General features: G+C 33.7%; 1 protein-coding gene across 1 annotated transcript in view; it reads right to left on the bottom strand.

The window, feature by feature from the left end:
* Positions 1-837: 837 nt before the first annotated feature.
* The window catches only part of LOC145265742 (S-crystallin SL20-1-like), a 30355-nt gene continuing 15400 nt past the window's right edge, over positions 838-15792 (bottom strand). Inside the window, exons 5-6 of the mRNA XM_080121796.1 lie at positions 4311-4418; positions 838-1047 (exon numbers count right to left, since the gene is read on the bottom strand). Of these exons, the coding sequence (XP_079977922.1) occupies positions 883-1047; positions 4311-4418 (273 nt within the window). The 3' untranslated portion in view covers positions 838-882. The remainder of the gene's footprint in view (positions 1048-4310; positions 4419-15792) is intronic.

Here is a 15792-nt window from a genome sequence, read left to right as displayed (position 1 = left end):
ATAAACAAGTCAAATCCTTAAAATAAAATGAGAACCCCCCCAATAATTTAATGCAAACAAAACTAGTGTAAATATATTAAAATTTAGGTTGATCCTTAAATCACCACTGTTTGATATTTATGACGTATTGATGGCGTCATTAATATAAAATAATAAGAAACTTAGGCGATAATGAGAAACACAAACCCACGAGAATTGTCACATTGAAAGGACGAACATTCTAGAAGAATTCCTGTCATTTGGATTATTCGGACAATAGCTCTACGGTTTTATTTTCACGCCATTTTGCTCCATATAGCCGACTATCTTCAGGTGTATATTATCAAATTCGGGAATCTTTCTTTAAGACCCCGTGGTGTAGTAGATAAAGTGATAGTAAAATTAAATTTTTAGTTACACTCTTCTGGAGGTTGAAGACAACTAAAATGACAATTGTGACTAACTTAGGACTTCGATCCAGCCATGGCTGAAAGAATAAGAACATTATACCACCGTGGATTAAACAAAAATATCCGTTCGAAATTCCATGCAGATTCCCGAGTTCAACAAGATTTACAAGATTGAAGATAAAATAATACATCGACTTAAACGGTGTAAAAATGACACTCAAGATGAGAATAGTAGTCAGAACAATTTAAATAAAACGAATTATCAATCCTCATCTAAAAAACACACAAGATAGAAGAATCCAATTTAAATTCAATAAAGATAAAGACGAATTTTAAGAGTCATTTTATTTATAATTGTTGGTATCATTGAGTTTAATTAAATACAAATCGTTTGATGACGTCATAAACAAATGTCGACTATTGAAACCGTTATTAGGTGGCCGTCATAGAACATGATTTTCCCAAATCCTTTGGATTCCGCACGGAGATTGAATTACCACATTGTATTGCAACGCCTCTTAAGGTACATCGAAATCTTTGGATGGCTTGCCACACGGTTTCTTAACGAGACCATCTTTGGATAATTGGAAAGCAAGTTACTGTTTTCCATAAGCGGGTTTTCCAGGCAACAGTAGCACATAATGTCGCAGAGCATCATCTGAAAGAAAAGAGGAAAAATATTAATCTATTAAGTTGCAAAATTATCGAATTGTTTTTACTATTGAGTTCAAATTCTGTGCAGTGACTAAAAATGGGTAAGAATACACACATTAAAAGAAAAAGTATTATTTTCATTAATCGGACTACTGTTCTCATCTTGAGTATCATTTTTCCAACGTTTTGGACAATGTAACACCCGACCTTCTTCAGGTGTATCTTGTCGAACTCGGGAATGTTTCTATCGAGCTTGGAAATTTGGGCGGAATTTCGAAAGGAATCCATTATTTACTTCACATTTATGAAAATAACACTCAAGATGAGAACAGTAATCCGATGAATCCTAATAATACGAATAACTAATCCTCATAAAAAAATTTAGAAACGTAAAAGGAAAAACTTGTTTATTTTATTTCGAAAAAATATGATAATAAGCAAATATGATAAGCAAATTAGACAATAACTTTCCACCTGGAAGTAAATTCGGCAGAATAATTAACAAAAACACTGTTAAGATATCGTTCTCTACAGCATCAAACTTAACAAGAAGCATAATAGGATCAAATAAAGTCAAAATAGAAAAAATGGAGAAGACAACTAATAATGGTAACACTGTAAATAATAACGCAAGCAGTTGTAACTGTAGAATTCCAGCATCATGCCCGTTAAATGGAGAATGTCTAATATCGGACATAGTGTACAGATGCAATGTGGTTACGGACGCTGGTACTGAAACATACCTTGGATCAACTGGTTGCAAGTTTAAGCAGCGTTATAGTAACCATGTTGCATCATTTAAAATAATTAGAAATAATGGGAATAATATTGATAGAACCAACCAAACTTATAACCAAATAAAGATCAACCTGAATAAAAATATGAAAATTAAAAACGATACTGCCCTTGGGGAAAGGGTCAGAGATCTCATAAGTAAAAACATAAAGTATGAACTAAAATGGTCCATTATAGGGAAAGCAAGAAAATACTATCCATCAAAATCAGGTAGGTGCGGCTTATGCATACTAGAATCTTATCATATTTTAATGACAAACGACAAATTACTGAACTCACGCAAAGAAATCATCCAAGGATGTCTGCATAAAAATAAATTCCTGTTATCTAAACTTAATCCAGACTAAATAAAAATAGGCTTGATGCAAAGTATTCTATAAAAAAATAAAAAAACTAAGACCAGAGATAATGTAAAATTAAATTATAATGATAATAGATAATGAGGAATACCCACAATAAATGAATAATTATAATACAAGATAGAATTACAGAAACACCTAACTTGGTTTAATGTAGCAGTTAAAATTCCTAGTGAACTTAGAGCTTATATAATTTTTAAATCCTTCTTTCATCACATTGTTTTTAGAAGTGATTTAGATCTAAAGGTTTTTTTAGACGTAAAAAAGAAAGTTTTTATTGTTTTACTAAGTTTAATATAATCTCCCGTTTTTTTTAAAAACGCAAAAACATGTTGTTTGTGTCAGTTCCTTAATTCATTATTATAAGCGTTAGCTTCATACTTCTCCAAATTACTCATTTATCACATTTTATTTTTTACATGTAAATATTATCAAGTTTTAATTAGACGTAAATAACGAAGTTTTTATTGTTTTACTAACTTTCACATAATCCCCCATCTTTTTTAAACCTCAAATCCATGTTTAATTGTACATATTCTATCCTGGATCCTGAATTCAGGGTTGGATCGATTTCTCATTCGTTCCTCGAACCCGTGAAATCTAAATAAAAGCTAAAATTAAATTAGAATATCCTTAAAAAGTGAGACTAATTTAAAATAGTGCCCCCAAAATAGACTAAAAACAAAGTAATTAGAAGATGTTCTTGACTGTAAGTGTTGTACGAAACTAAAAACTAAGTATAAATATGAGCTCCATTTAATATGGAGGGAAAAATAAACGTGTTCACAACGGATTGAAAAACTAGTTGGGAATAGTTGCAAGCGTCTCTGAGGAGTGACTAGATGGAAGATTTACAGTTCTATGGACGACAGGTAATTGTCCATCCTTTCACGAAACAGCTGTAAGAGCTTAACGCCAAAATAGGTGAATTTCTATTCATATAGGTTGTGATTTTATTCAATTGATGTATATATATATATATATATATATATATATATATATATATATATATATATATATATATATATACATATTCCAGGTTAAAAATATCCAAAACTAAAAACCATTGGATTTAAACGAGTTTGTTTATAGTTTAAAAAAATAAAGCAAGGTATTTTTTCTTTAACGTAATTTTGTCTTACTAAATTGAAAATAATAATAATAATAATAATAATAATAATAATAATAATAATATATATATATATATATATATATATATATATATATATATATATATATATATTTGGATTCATGGGACTACTATACTCATCTTCAGTGTCATTTTCACAACGTTCTGGGCAATGTAACCTCTTACCATCTCAAGATGAATCTAGTCGAATTCGAGAATATTTCTATATAACTTGAAATTTTGGCCGGAATTTCGAGATGTATATATATATATATATATATATATATATATATATATATATATATATATATATATATATATATATATATGTATATATATAAAAGTGAAAGTGTCTGTGTGTCTATCTGTGTGCCTGTTTACATTTCCCTACGCAATAACTCTGTCAATTTTGAGCCTACAGATTCGAAATTTGATATACAGGGTACTGAGATTTGGGAAATTTGATGTTATTGATTTTCGGACAGAAATTTGGCGATTTAGCGGTAAAAGTTCAACGATTTGATCTTTGAGAACTCTACCAAACTCCTCCTACAATTTTGGGTCTAAACACGTGAAATTTTAGATATAGGTTCCTTGGACATGGATCTAATTTAATAACTTTATTTGAGCTCTAAACAATACATTTTAAGGGGTTATAATAGGGGTCAAAATTGACCGTTTTCTTTTGTTTATTTTTGCTCAACAAACACCTCAGAACACCTGGGCAACGCCGGGCACCCATGCTAGTATATATATATATATATATATATATATATATATATATATATATATATATATATATATATATATATATACCAGGTCAAAGATATCCAAAAGTAAAAACCATTGAATTTAAAGGAGTTTGTTTTTAGTGTTAAAAAAGAGCAGGGTATTATTTTCTTTAGTGATCTATGGAAACTTAACTTATTAGGTTAATATTTTAACGGTAGGCTCTATTAAAGCATTCAGAAGACGGTTATTTACCTGATCGCCCATATAATACATGCAACCTTCATTCCGCATTTCCAACGATCTTTCAAGAAACGGTAAAATCCGACGGCAACTCTCCATGTACCTCATCTGCATATCGGTCTGAAAGAATAAAAAATATTCACGAAAATAAATCAGGATTTTCTTGAGACGTAATACCAACACATATGCTCCCGAGCTAGCTATTACAAGCCGATCGTAATGTTTCCGTGGTATTCTCTTTTGTCGTCTCCTCTGTCGGTATCACGGTCTCTCAAGCCAATACGCATGGATTCTAAAAAATAAAAAATTAAATAAAACAAAACAGAAAAAACACAAACTCCGACACATTCTGAAAGTACTATTTGCACTCGGGATGCGTGTGACACCATCAACAACCATCTATATTATCAGGTCGACAGCTTTCAAGGCCATGTTCCTTAATTACCGTCAGCTCGTCTCGATCTGCTCCGAATCACACACTGCGATGAACTCCGAGCTACAACCTGCATTTCACTGTCTCAAACCTAGAAAAAATGCCCTCCACTTTAACTTTCTCAACCGTCTCAACCCCAAGATTGTTTATAAACTGTTAGTAACTGTCGCAAACTGTTATTAACTGTCGTAAACTATCAATAACTGTCGCAAGACATTTTACAACTCCTAAAGCTAACTGACCGATATACTGACCGATCTTTTGTTCTTGATTAACAATCCTATTTAAGCTGTTTTTTGTGTTTCTTGATGAGTAACTTCCTCTACCACTGTTTTACTGACAAACTTATACCTTCTTTGTTTTGGTTATATTTTTTATTTCCTAACAATTATAGGGGCGTCGATTATATCACAAATGATTTGAAAAAATATATCACATCGATATTATCACATATACCGGAGGTGCAATATGAATTTACTTTGTTGAGTTGTGTGTATGCATTCGTGTGTACAGTTATTAAAACGGTATACACATTCTTCATAGCTATGCCATGTGATATGCTGAAGTTTTGTGTTTCTCGAATCTTAAGACTTGAGCAAAAGATGGATAAATAAAGACGTGAACAGAGATATATTTGTTTTAATTGGATTATTCTGACGAAAGTTTTTCTCTTACGTACTATTTTTCAACATTTCTCTCGATGTGATCTTATATCTTGTTGAAATACGAACTCATGCTATCGAAATTGAGAATCAACACGGAATTTCGAAGGTAACTATTTATTTAATTGACGTATTTAGCATGCTCTTGTTTCGACAGTCATGACCAGAATAAATTTAAATTACGCCTGTACAGAAGTCCACATCAATAGGGAAGTTGTGAAAATAAAACTCAAGATCAGAACAGCAGTCTGAACAATCCAAATAACATGAATTGTCAATCCCTATTTAAAAATATAAAAAGAGAACTAGGTTTGTTTTGGCGTCAATTTCTGAACAAAATTCCTTCAACACAAATATATATATTTTCTTAGTTGTTTAATTGGTTGTCTTCAAGTCCAATGTTAACAAATTCCTAATGAACCGCCCCCTTAAGTAAACATTTCAGCAAATCTCCTCACTAACGTAATGTACTTGCAATAACCATTATCCCTGAGTGGCTTCCGGGCCTTGATAAGTGGTGATCACTGTGTAAAAAAAAAAAATGACACTCAAGATGAGAACAGTAGTCCGAAAATCAAAATAACCCTCATCTCAAAAATTCAGAAACGTAAAGTTTTAACTGTCATAAAATACATCTTTAATGTTTCCACGTTATTCACCAAATAATACGGACGAAAAAAATGTATTACACTTGTGGACTCAAACCACGAAACAGTAAATAACCACGTTCTGTTGTTGTTGTTGTTGTTGTTGTTGTTGTTGTTGTTGTTGTTGTTGTTGGCTAAGTGCGAGTGATACAAATGTGAATAGTTGATATGAGCAATAGCAGGAAAGAGTAGGGAATTCATTAAGAAACCAAAGTAACAGATAAACAATAAAACACAGACATGTGTAAACATATGGCAGTATAGAAAGTGAAAATAAAAAAACATAAAACAACATTTCAAAGTAAAACTACATACCCAGCTATATTCCATCGACGGCGTGCTGGCACTTGAACTAATACAAGAACTCATTTTGGCGCCCATACAACTCAACGTGGATCCATGGTGATGCTGTTTGATGAAGAAAAACAGATCCAATTTTATTATGCAATTACAAAGATAATCATTTTGTAATCATGTAAAAATGATTCCATATGATTTAAAAGTATATCAGTGGCCAGACAGTAGATAACCAAGCAAAAAAAAATCTGGTGCAAAATTCATCTCAAAGCAGCAAAAGTGAAGTTAGTCTACCAGAACACTATATATATATATATATATATATATATATATATATATATATACAAATGCAGTCAAATTTGGGCCTATTTTATTGGGTTTAAAATGTAAATTATGTGTTGCCAATTGCCATAAAATTTTAACCATAGAATAGTAGAATGATCTTCAAAAAGCCTACATATTTTCATGTAGTTTCGTCACACAGAACCAATTATATAGGCATTTCAATATTCAATTTGGCTACGAGCATATATCTATCTATCTATCTATAATATAAAGCTGAATGTGTGTGTGTCTGGTCACGAATAGGCTCCTATATGGTTGACTATCTAAAAAAAAACTGATTATATATAATGATACAAGATGTATCGAGACAAAGGAATCGGTATGTTTGATCCTGTGGAACGGTGGTTCATTAAAATTGTGGGCTCTGCGTTCGCGCATGGTCCACAAAGTATGGAAATAAAAAAATTTAAAATTGAAATAAAAAACGTTTGCAAGTGTTTTTGATATAGATGTACATTAGAATACTTTGATACGTATGTTTTAACTTAAATAGGGATGGTATAATAAAATCGTGGTGTCTGCGTTCGCGCCTGGCCTCCATAGAATGGAAATAAGCACAAACTTCAATAAAGACTTTTCATATCTACCTGCGTAAGTATATTTTGATAATTATGTTTCCGTTTGAAGAAATATGGTATAATAAAATTAAGGGGTGTTCGTTCGCCCTTGACCTCCATAGAATGGAAGTATGTCACGAAGTTTAACAAGTTTTTTTTTTTAATATAGATCCACAGAATATTGTGATAAGTGTTTCAGTGTGGACAGCTATGGTGTAATAAATTATGGGGTTTATCTATTTTATTTTTACTTTCATCATATTTTGCTTTGGTTTTGATACCCCTAAATTCGAAGTTATCTCTTTACAAGCCTTCTTTTTCATAACCTATCATACTTTCATAAATCAGAGTCCATTTTATGTAGGCTGTTTTTGAACCCAGTCAACGATATATAATATATAGGTATATATATATATATATATATATATATATATATATATATATATATAGAGAGAGAGAGAGAGAGAGAGAGAGAGAGAGAGAGAGAGGGAAATGCCACCTTTATGCCAATTTTATACATTCGCCATCTCGCGACTATTGATCAGAATTTAACAAATGAAACTCATTGGGAAGCTTATGACCTAGTTGTGTAGTGGTCAATCTGATATTTGCCCTTAAGGGCGCACATTATTGTTATAAAAAGTGGGGGATCACTTTTCCATATAAACATTACGTAAAATGAGAACCCACTTTATGGCCACGTTTTCGGGTCTCTTATTTATTTAGGGGTGGTGTTTATTGTGTCCTATTAGACCAGCACAAAACTTATTTAAAAAGAACTTAAAAATCAATAAGTTTTCAGGTGTGCTAAAAACGAATAATTCTCCGGAAAAAGTTACTTCTGAGTAATGTTTAGTTTTTAATTATGCAAAGGAAAAAATTGCGGTGATTTTAAATGGTACCTCCTCTTTTATCATAAACTGAACATATTAATAGGAAAAAATTAAAATAAAATGGTGTAATACATCCGTGTTTGAACACGGGATCTTTCGATTCATAGTCGAAGGGTTTACTGCTGAGCTATATCTCCTGATGTAAAAAGTCTGTTTCTTTTTGTTGTTTTTTTTTTAAAGAATAAATCATTTGCTAAGATTTTATTATCTCCCTTGTCGGTGTAACGTATAAATACCCCTTTTTAAAATTCTTTTTTATATTTATACGAAAAAACTATTTTTAAGATCGGATTTTTCGATTTTCAATACTTATCGAATAAATTTCTGTACAAAACATATGTAAGAACACGGTCACACATAGAAATTACCTTTGTGTGAAATTTGGAAAGTATAAGCCTAGCCGCTTTGGAACTTATAAGGAAGGAAATCACATACACACATATATATATATATATATATATATATATATATATATATATATATATATATATATAGTGGAAATAGTAATTAATAAAAACTGAAGCAAGTGCTCAATACTGTTGTAGAGCAAATATGCGTTTTATTCTTTATTACCGTATCTTTCTGTTAAGTTACATTATTGTTTCAGATACCCGGCCGTTTTTTGTGGCAGAAATGTTTTTTTTTACAGAAATGTTCGTTATTATGGGATGAAAGAGTGAAAGAGTGAATCACTCTTTCACTCTTTCATCCCATAATAACGAACATTTTTGTAAAAGTCTGAGGAAGCTACATACGGCCAAAAAAAACGGCCAAGTAGCTGAAACAATAATGTAACTGAACAGAAAGATACGGTAATAAAAAATAAAACGCATATATATATATATATATATATATATATATATATATATATATATACAAAATGTCTTCCATATGATTCCAGACTTATTGTACAAGCTTTTACAATTATCATAGACGCTTATAAATTCAGTATGTTAATTCTATACATCTTATTAGATGACTGATCAATATTTATATATTAAGCAGGGATTTGAATACACCTTACTAAAGCCTGATTGTCACTTTAGAAGAATGATTCGGAATAAATTTCTATTTCAAATTTGAAAAATGGCATACAAACGTATGGAATGCTTCAGACGGCTTTTGGACTATCTCGAGTAAATCAAGCACCAGTTTTTGAGTGGTATAAAAGTTTCAAGGAAGACAAGGAGTCTGTGAGAGATGGTGAGAGGTCTGGGAAGAGTAAGGAAGTAGGAACACTAGATTTGATTGGCCAAATAAAGAATTTCATTGATAAGGACCGTCGTGCGCCTATACTGACAATTTATAATGTGCACGTTTATAATACATTTGGGATTGTCAGCAATAACATAATTTGATGAAATCATAGATTTCTCTTTTAATTAAAGTGCTTGCCTTACATTTTTTTTGTAAATGTCGGTTAGACAATGCATATTGCTAAATAGTTTTATTCACAAGACCGTTTTTATTCGCATATTTCTAATTTAATTAAAACATTTTATTCACAATGTTTTGTTTTATTAATCTTGAATATTTATAAAAAAATTTTAAAAATACGTCATTTTATTAAAATGCATATTATCTAAGCAAAATCTAGAAACAAACGAATAGAAATACTTTAAATAAAACAGGTTGTGAAACGTGGTGACACACAATTGACAACATTATTAGAAAATGAATTATTACATGTGTTTGTATTAAAATTTTGAAAAACGAATATTTTATCATTTAAGTATTGAACGTTTTAAAAAGTGTGTTCAACATGATTTATTTTTAGAATATGTTTTTTTATTAAACTTTTATAAATAGTGTTTAAAATGAATTATTAAACATATTTTTGATATTGTTTGTTTAAAAATGAATTATAAAACCATGATTTTACGTATTGGATTTTAGAATAGAATTTTAAAATATACTATTTAAAAATATTTTTTAAATATAAGATTTGTAAAGGGGGTCTAAAAATGAATCATTGAAAAAATTAATATTGTATTTAATATTATATTTTTGATTTAAAATAAGTAAGAAAATTCGTAAATCAAAAATAAAATAGCAGTGTTAAAAGACAAATGTGTCCTTTTAGTTGCTTTTTCTTCTTCTGGGGTACCTCAACTATATTTGCGTCCGATTTATAAAATAGCAGTGTAAATGCGGTAGATTCTACTTTAGTTTTAGGATTTTTGCCAAAATGCATGAGTAACTTGATCCAAACAAATGAGTAATGCTTCCGATGTGGTTGTTAGTGTGAGGTTTAATGGTTAACATTGTGCAAAAAAAAGAGGGAAAATACAAATAAATGTGTAAAGAAATCGCAGAAAACGATTTCGCATTGTTTCAAATAGCTTTGTTCTTTGAATTAATTGCCTCTCTTTTAATTGGAGTGTCCGTTTTCTTTTGTGCGAATTTTGATAGACAATCCCAGCTATTTGGACGTCGTACGTAGTTATTATGTCCGTTTGTCTAAATAATGCGTTACGCATTTTTTTTTTTATAGAAACCAAATTATTGTCACAGATAATGGTTCTTGTAGGAGCTTCAAAATTCTCCTTCATAGATGTTTATTTTATCTTTTTTTATATTTTACTTCAAACACTTGATCTCTATATTAGATACGAAGATATTCGAATATTCTATTGCAGTTCTATTTTATCTTTCAAACGTTAAGTTAGTAAAAACCTTAGGAATATTTAATATCCTCTTACTGATTCACTAGTTAACAACGTTTTAGTATTATTGTGGCAGTGGAAAGGTCACTAAAGAAACACTAACGCGGAGATGAGTTAGAAAATGTAAAATATATTCAAACAAAAAAAAATATGTACAAAGAGCAACGGTCGTAGTAAGTACTGCCAAAATGGCGGACTACGAAAGTAGACTGGCCAGTATTTACCATTCTCTCACCGCAGGAGGATGTGACCAACGCCGTAAGGTTAGAAAATTGACCAGCGGTTCAAGAGGAGGAGCACTTCAGAAAACAAGCGATAAATTTGCTCCTCTTAAAAGTTAGGAGGCAATGTCTGAAAGGGCGGACCCCCAAGGGTTACACAAAACATTTTGTATCAGTTAGACAGCAGTTTCTGTTGGACAGATTGTCGAGGTCGGAACCTCGACTAACGTGGATGGCGAAAGTACACTGACGACATGAAGAGTCGTCAGAAGCAGAGATGTGTCACCAAATTCACTCATGCAGCAAAAATTGAACGGATCAACATGCACCGTCGTCTGTTGAATATTTATGAATCGGATTATGTTAGCACAGGTAGGAGAAGGGTTCGTGGATTTCAGAGTGACACACGTATTCTATCTATTTTCTCTTCGTGAGATTAGAGTCAATGTCGGGCGTTATTAAAATTTTAAACTAAAACCTTGGAGAAATGCACGTTGGTCTACAAAAATGTCTTGGCAGTTCTGTCGGCATTATTTCGAGTGCCTCGGACGATTAGCAATATATTTACTATGATGGGAGGATCCCAATATTTTTCTCAATCTCTTTTTATATTTCCAATTCCATATATAATTTCTGATTCTCTATAAAATTACCGATTCCATATATAACTACTAATTCCGATTCTAAAATGTCCTCTCCAGAAAATGGAATTTTATTTGAGAGTAAGTGATTTTCTTTCAAATGTTCTTTATATATTTGTTAACACTCTGAATGTTTCCCCTTATATATCGTATCCAAGATTTTGATAAAATCGTTATATAAATTGTCGCCCTAGAAAAAACAGCATGATTCCACTTCCGTTTGATGAAAACCAGTTTTGTTGTTGTTGTTGTTGTTGCAGACAATCTACTAAGTTGGTAGTTGTATATACCAAGAGCGATAAGAGTTTTCTATCATGTCTGAAAGTGACACAATGTTTACCGAGCGAGATCGGAGATGCGCCTCTGTGCTACTCATGCTCTCTACTGATCCAGGTTATGACAACAAGGACATTGCCAACACCCTCAAAAGTCATTGCTAGATTGCCACAAATAACAGGGACGTACACAGGGTGATAAAAATTATGGTTATTGCCTTTGGTGTGGTTTCAAGTGAGAGCCACATCATGCCATGTCACATTTTCGAAGTCAGCTTGAACGTCAACACAAAAGTGTATCTGAATGTACTGGAGAGTGTAGTGATCTCCTTGTGCTGTTAGGTGGCAAGTAGCAGACCCTGTGTGAGGCAGAACGACTCGGCGCCGGCCCTCAAGTCCAAATAGATATAGTCAGCTTAAAAAGGCATGCTACGATTTTGTACTCTTCTCACACTGTTCCCCTTATCTACCGACCTAAACCCACTTGACTACTTCGTTAGGTCATACGTTGAAAACATCACCAACAGGCTCTCCCACAACACCAAAACCATTCTGATCGCCACCATCCATCGAGTATTCGCCAAGCTCCCGCTAGCGCTTGTGGAAAAGGCATGCATTCAGTTCCGGGCCTGTAACGAAGCGGTTATTGGGGCTGAATGTAGCTTTTTTTTCTTTTCTTTTTTTACACAGGCACCACCACGTAATTAAGGCCAAGCGGCCACTCGAGGATAAGGGTTAAAGAGTGTACAATAGAAATTGGACAATATAGTAATCATTAGTAATGGAAATTCAGTAAATTTGTTAACTTATATGGAACGGCTCATCAAGAACTTGTGTACGTTAGACTTGAAGACAACCATATTGTAGTCAGCTGGAAAGCAGGAAAACGGAAGACAATTCCACAGGCGTGCAGTTCTAAGTAAGAAGCTTTGCTCATGGAATCTATGTTTAGGTTTAGGCACAGATTAAGAGTGGGGGGAATTATTGATAGTGTTTTCAACTAGACGAGTGTTTCTTGTGAAAGTTTGGCGAGGGGAGGACAATAGACTTAAGCTCATTCGAACACTTTCCATGAAAATAACGATACATCAAAGACAAACTCGCAACATCTCTTCTGTGAGATAGAGGCTGCAGGGAAGAGAAAAGGACGTCTCCTACGAGGCTACGAAGTCTATTTTGAACTCTATCAAGGCAGGACAAGTTCTTTCTAGCAGCTCCTGCCCAGATGTGGCAACAGTATTCCATGTTTGGACATACCTGGCTATTATATAGATAGAGAATTGCATCAGCAGTGAGATATCTACTGGATCGATAGAAAGATCCCACCATTTTTCCAGCGACCTTGGCAGCAGATTTGATGTACATGTTCCATTTAAGATCAGAAGTAACGGAAGCTTGTCAAAACTTGAGGCCTCCTGAAGAGAAGAGCGATTTATTTCAATTGATGCCAGATGTGGATAAAACTGTTGATGATGTAAAGACAAAAGCTTGGTTTTAAATGCATTAAAAGTAACCAGCCACTCCTTTCCCCATTGTACCACGCATTCAAGATGTGCTACCAAAAATGATAGTGTCATCAGCATAAAGCTCTACAAATGATGTAAGCATGTGATTTGGAATATAATTAATGTAGATCAGGAAAAGACTTGGGCCGAGGATGGACCCCATAGGGACTCCAGCATTCATACCGTGAGCTTCTGATTTTTGCCCCTCTTATGAACCTATCAGAAAGAAATGATTTAATAATTGAGAAGACATTTCCAGCTATGCCATAGCTAGAGATCTTGTGAAGTAAATCTTTATGACATACCCTATCAAAGGCTTTAGATATGTCAAGAGCAATTGCCCTAGAAAGGTTGCCTCCGTCGAGAGATTTGCTAATCCTATGAGATATAACTGTAAGCACATCTGCTGTAGATCTAGTAGAACGGAAACCATATTGAGTGTCACTAAGGTTATTTTTGTTGAGATGGTTGATTACTTCTCTATTTAACACAGATTCCAGCAACTTACTTATGACGCACAGGAGACTTATTGGCCTGTACTGAGCGGGGGATGAGTGATACCTGAATTCTTAAATACAGGGCATACTGATGAGATTTTCCAGGGAGATGGGAAGCAATTCTCCTAAAGACAACGTTTAAACAGTTTTTTAAGTATCGGCGCTAGTTCTGGTTGAAGTTTTTGGAATACTATAATTAGAATACCGTAAGGGCCAGTTGCTTTACTGGAATCAAGGTTTTTGATTAGCTTGGCAACATCATGTACAGATATATGTATATCACATAGCATGTTTTCTGATACAGGAGGAAATATTTGGGGTTGGCGGCCTTGGTCGCAAAGGGTAGAATTAGCTGAAAAATTATTGGCAAAGAGATTGGCTTTGTCTGATGCTGGCGCGATTACCACAGGTCCATTGATGATAGTTGGGATAGAGCACACGCTTCTGTTCAGGATCTGTTTGCTAGTTGCCAAAACTGGTGGGAACCAAGCCGCTGATCAGCTACTTTGGATTTGACCGACTGAGCATACAACTCTCTTGCGTTCTTTATTACTCTCTTACAATGGTTGCTGGCAGTCATGAAAGCGGCTTTGGTTTCCATACATCTATTACGTTGGAAGCAGTGGAAAAAGTGATTTCCGTGCGCAATGGCAGCAGCACATTCTGAAGAGAACCACTGCCGGCTGTTAGGTTTTTGCTAAAACTTTTTCGAGGCTATGAAACCGTCTATACCTACAATTAACCATTCTGTCAGGTCTGATACTATAGAGGACACATCCGTGTTAAACATGGAAGGCAGAGGTAGGTCCGATATAAATGTACGGAAGCTATTCCAGTCAGTCTTAGTGTATCGATATACTGTACGATGGATTGGTACGTCTGGGGACTTATTACATTTCATTTTTATCTTAATTGATACAACAGAGTGGTCGGAAGATCAAGAGGAGACAGAACAGAAACTGAACATAGTTCAGGGCAAGTTGTGAGAAAAATGTCTAGTAGACTCGCATACATAAGCAATGGAGAAATCATGACAGAACCTCCCCTCATTATCAGTCATGTTTAGGTTGGTCTACCATTCCACGTTGTGAACATTGAAGTCTCCACATACATGAATGTATGCTGAAGGATAAAGCAGAAAGGACTTGGTCAATTTTCTCAGATATGCTTTTAAAGATAGTAACTCCGCTGTTGTGGGGGCGATAGAGAGTAAATATAAATGCCGTAGTGTGAGCTAATGCAACCCGGAAGCATATATAGGGTGATTTAGGATCTTGTCTGGAGATGTCCCTACCACATGGAAAGCCATCTTTAATATAGGCACATATTCCATGCCCATGGCGGTCTTGGGGGTAAGATTTAGAAGTTAAGTTAGAGTATCCTTTAATTTCAAACACTTCTAGTGAAATAGCCTGTCCAATGCCAGTTTCGCTTAAAAATAAAAGTCTGGTTTAGTCTCCTCTAATTGGGCTTCAACCTCTGCAAGGTTAGAACGTAGACCCCTGATGTTGGAGAAGGAGACATGGTAGTAGGGGTCTACGTTGGAAGTTGGAGAACCGGATTTAATCGTGTATTTTTTCTTGAAACTTGTAATGATGGAATTTTGGAATTTGTGGACTAGGTCGTCAGATTTGCTTAGAGCAGGACAGAGAGGGGAAACTAAGAGAGAAAAAGAAACGAAGAATTTCTTTTGTAGAACATGATAAGGTAAAGTGGTAACAATTACCCACCAATATGGCATCGAGAGGCCCCACCAGAAGCTACTGCCTTGTCCAGAATCCATTCACCAAATGGCAATACAGCAACCCCAGATTACGTCAGCCCAGATGAAACGTTTATTTCCAGCACCCTTACA

Source organism: Euprymna scolopes, chromosome 40 (assembly GCF_053919585.1).
Source record: "Euprymna scolopes isolate OS-2025 chromosome 40, ASM5391958v1, whole genome shotgun sequence".
NCBI classification, from domain to species: Eukaryota; Metazoa; Mollusca; class Cephalopoda; order Sepiida; family Sepiolidae; genus Euprymna; species Euprymna scolopes.
Note: the sequence above shows the minus strand (reverse complement) of the source record. Positions and strands in the feature narration are given on the sequence as shown.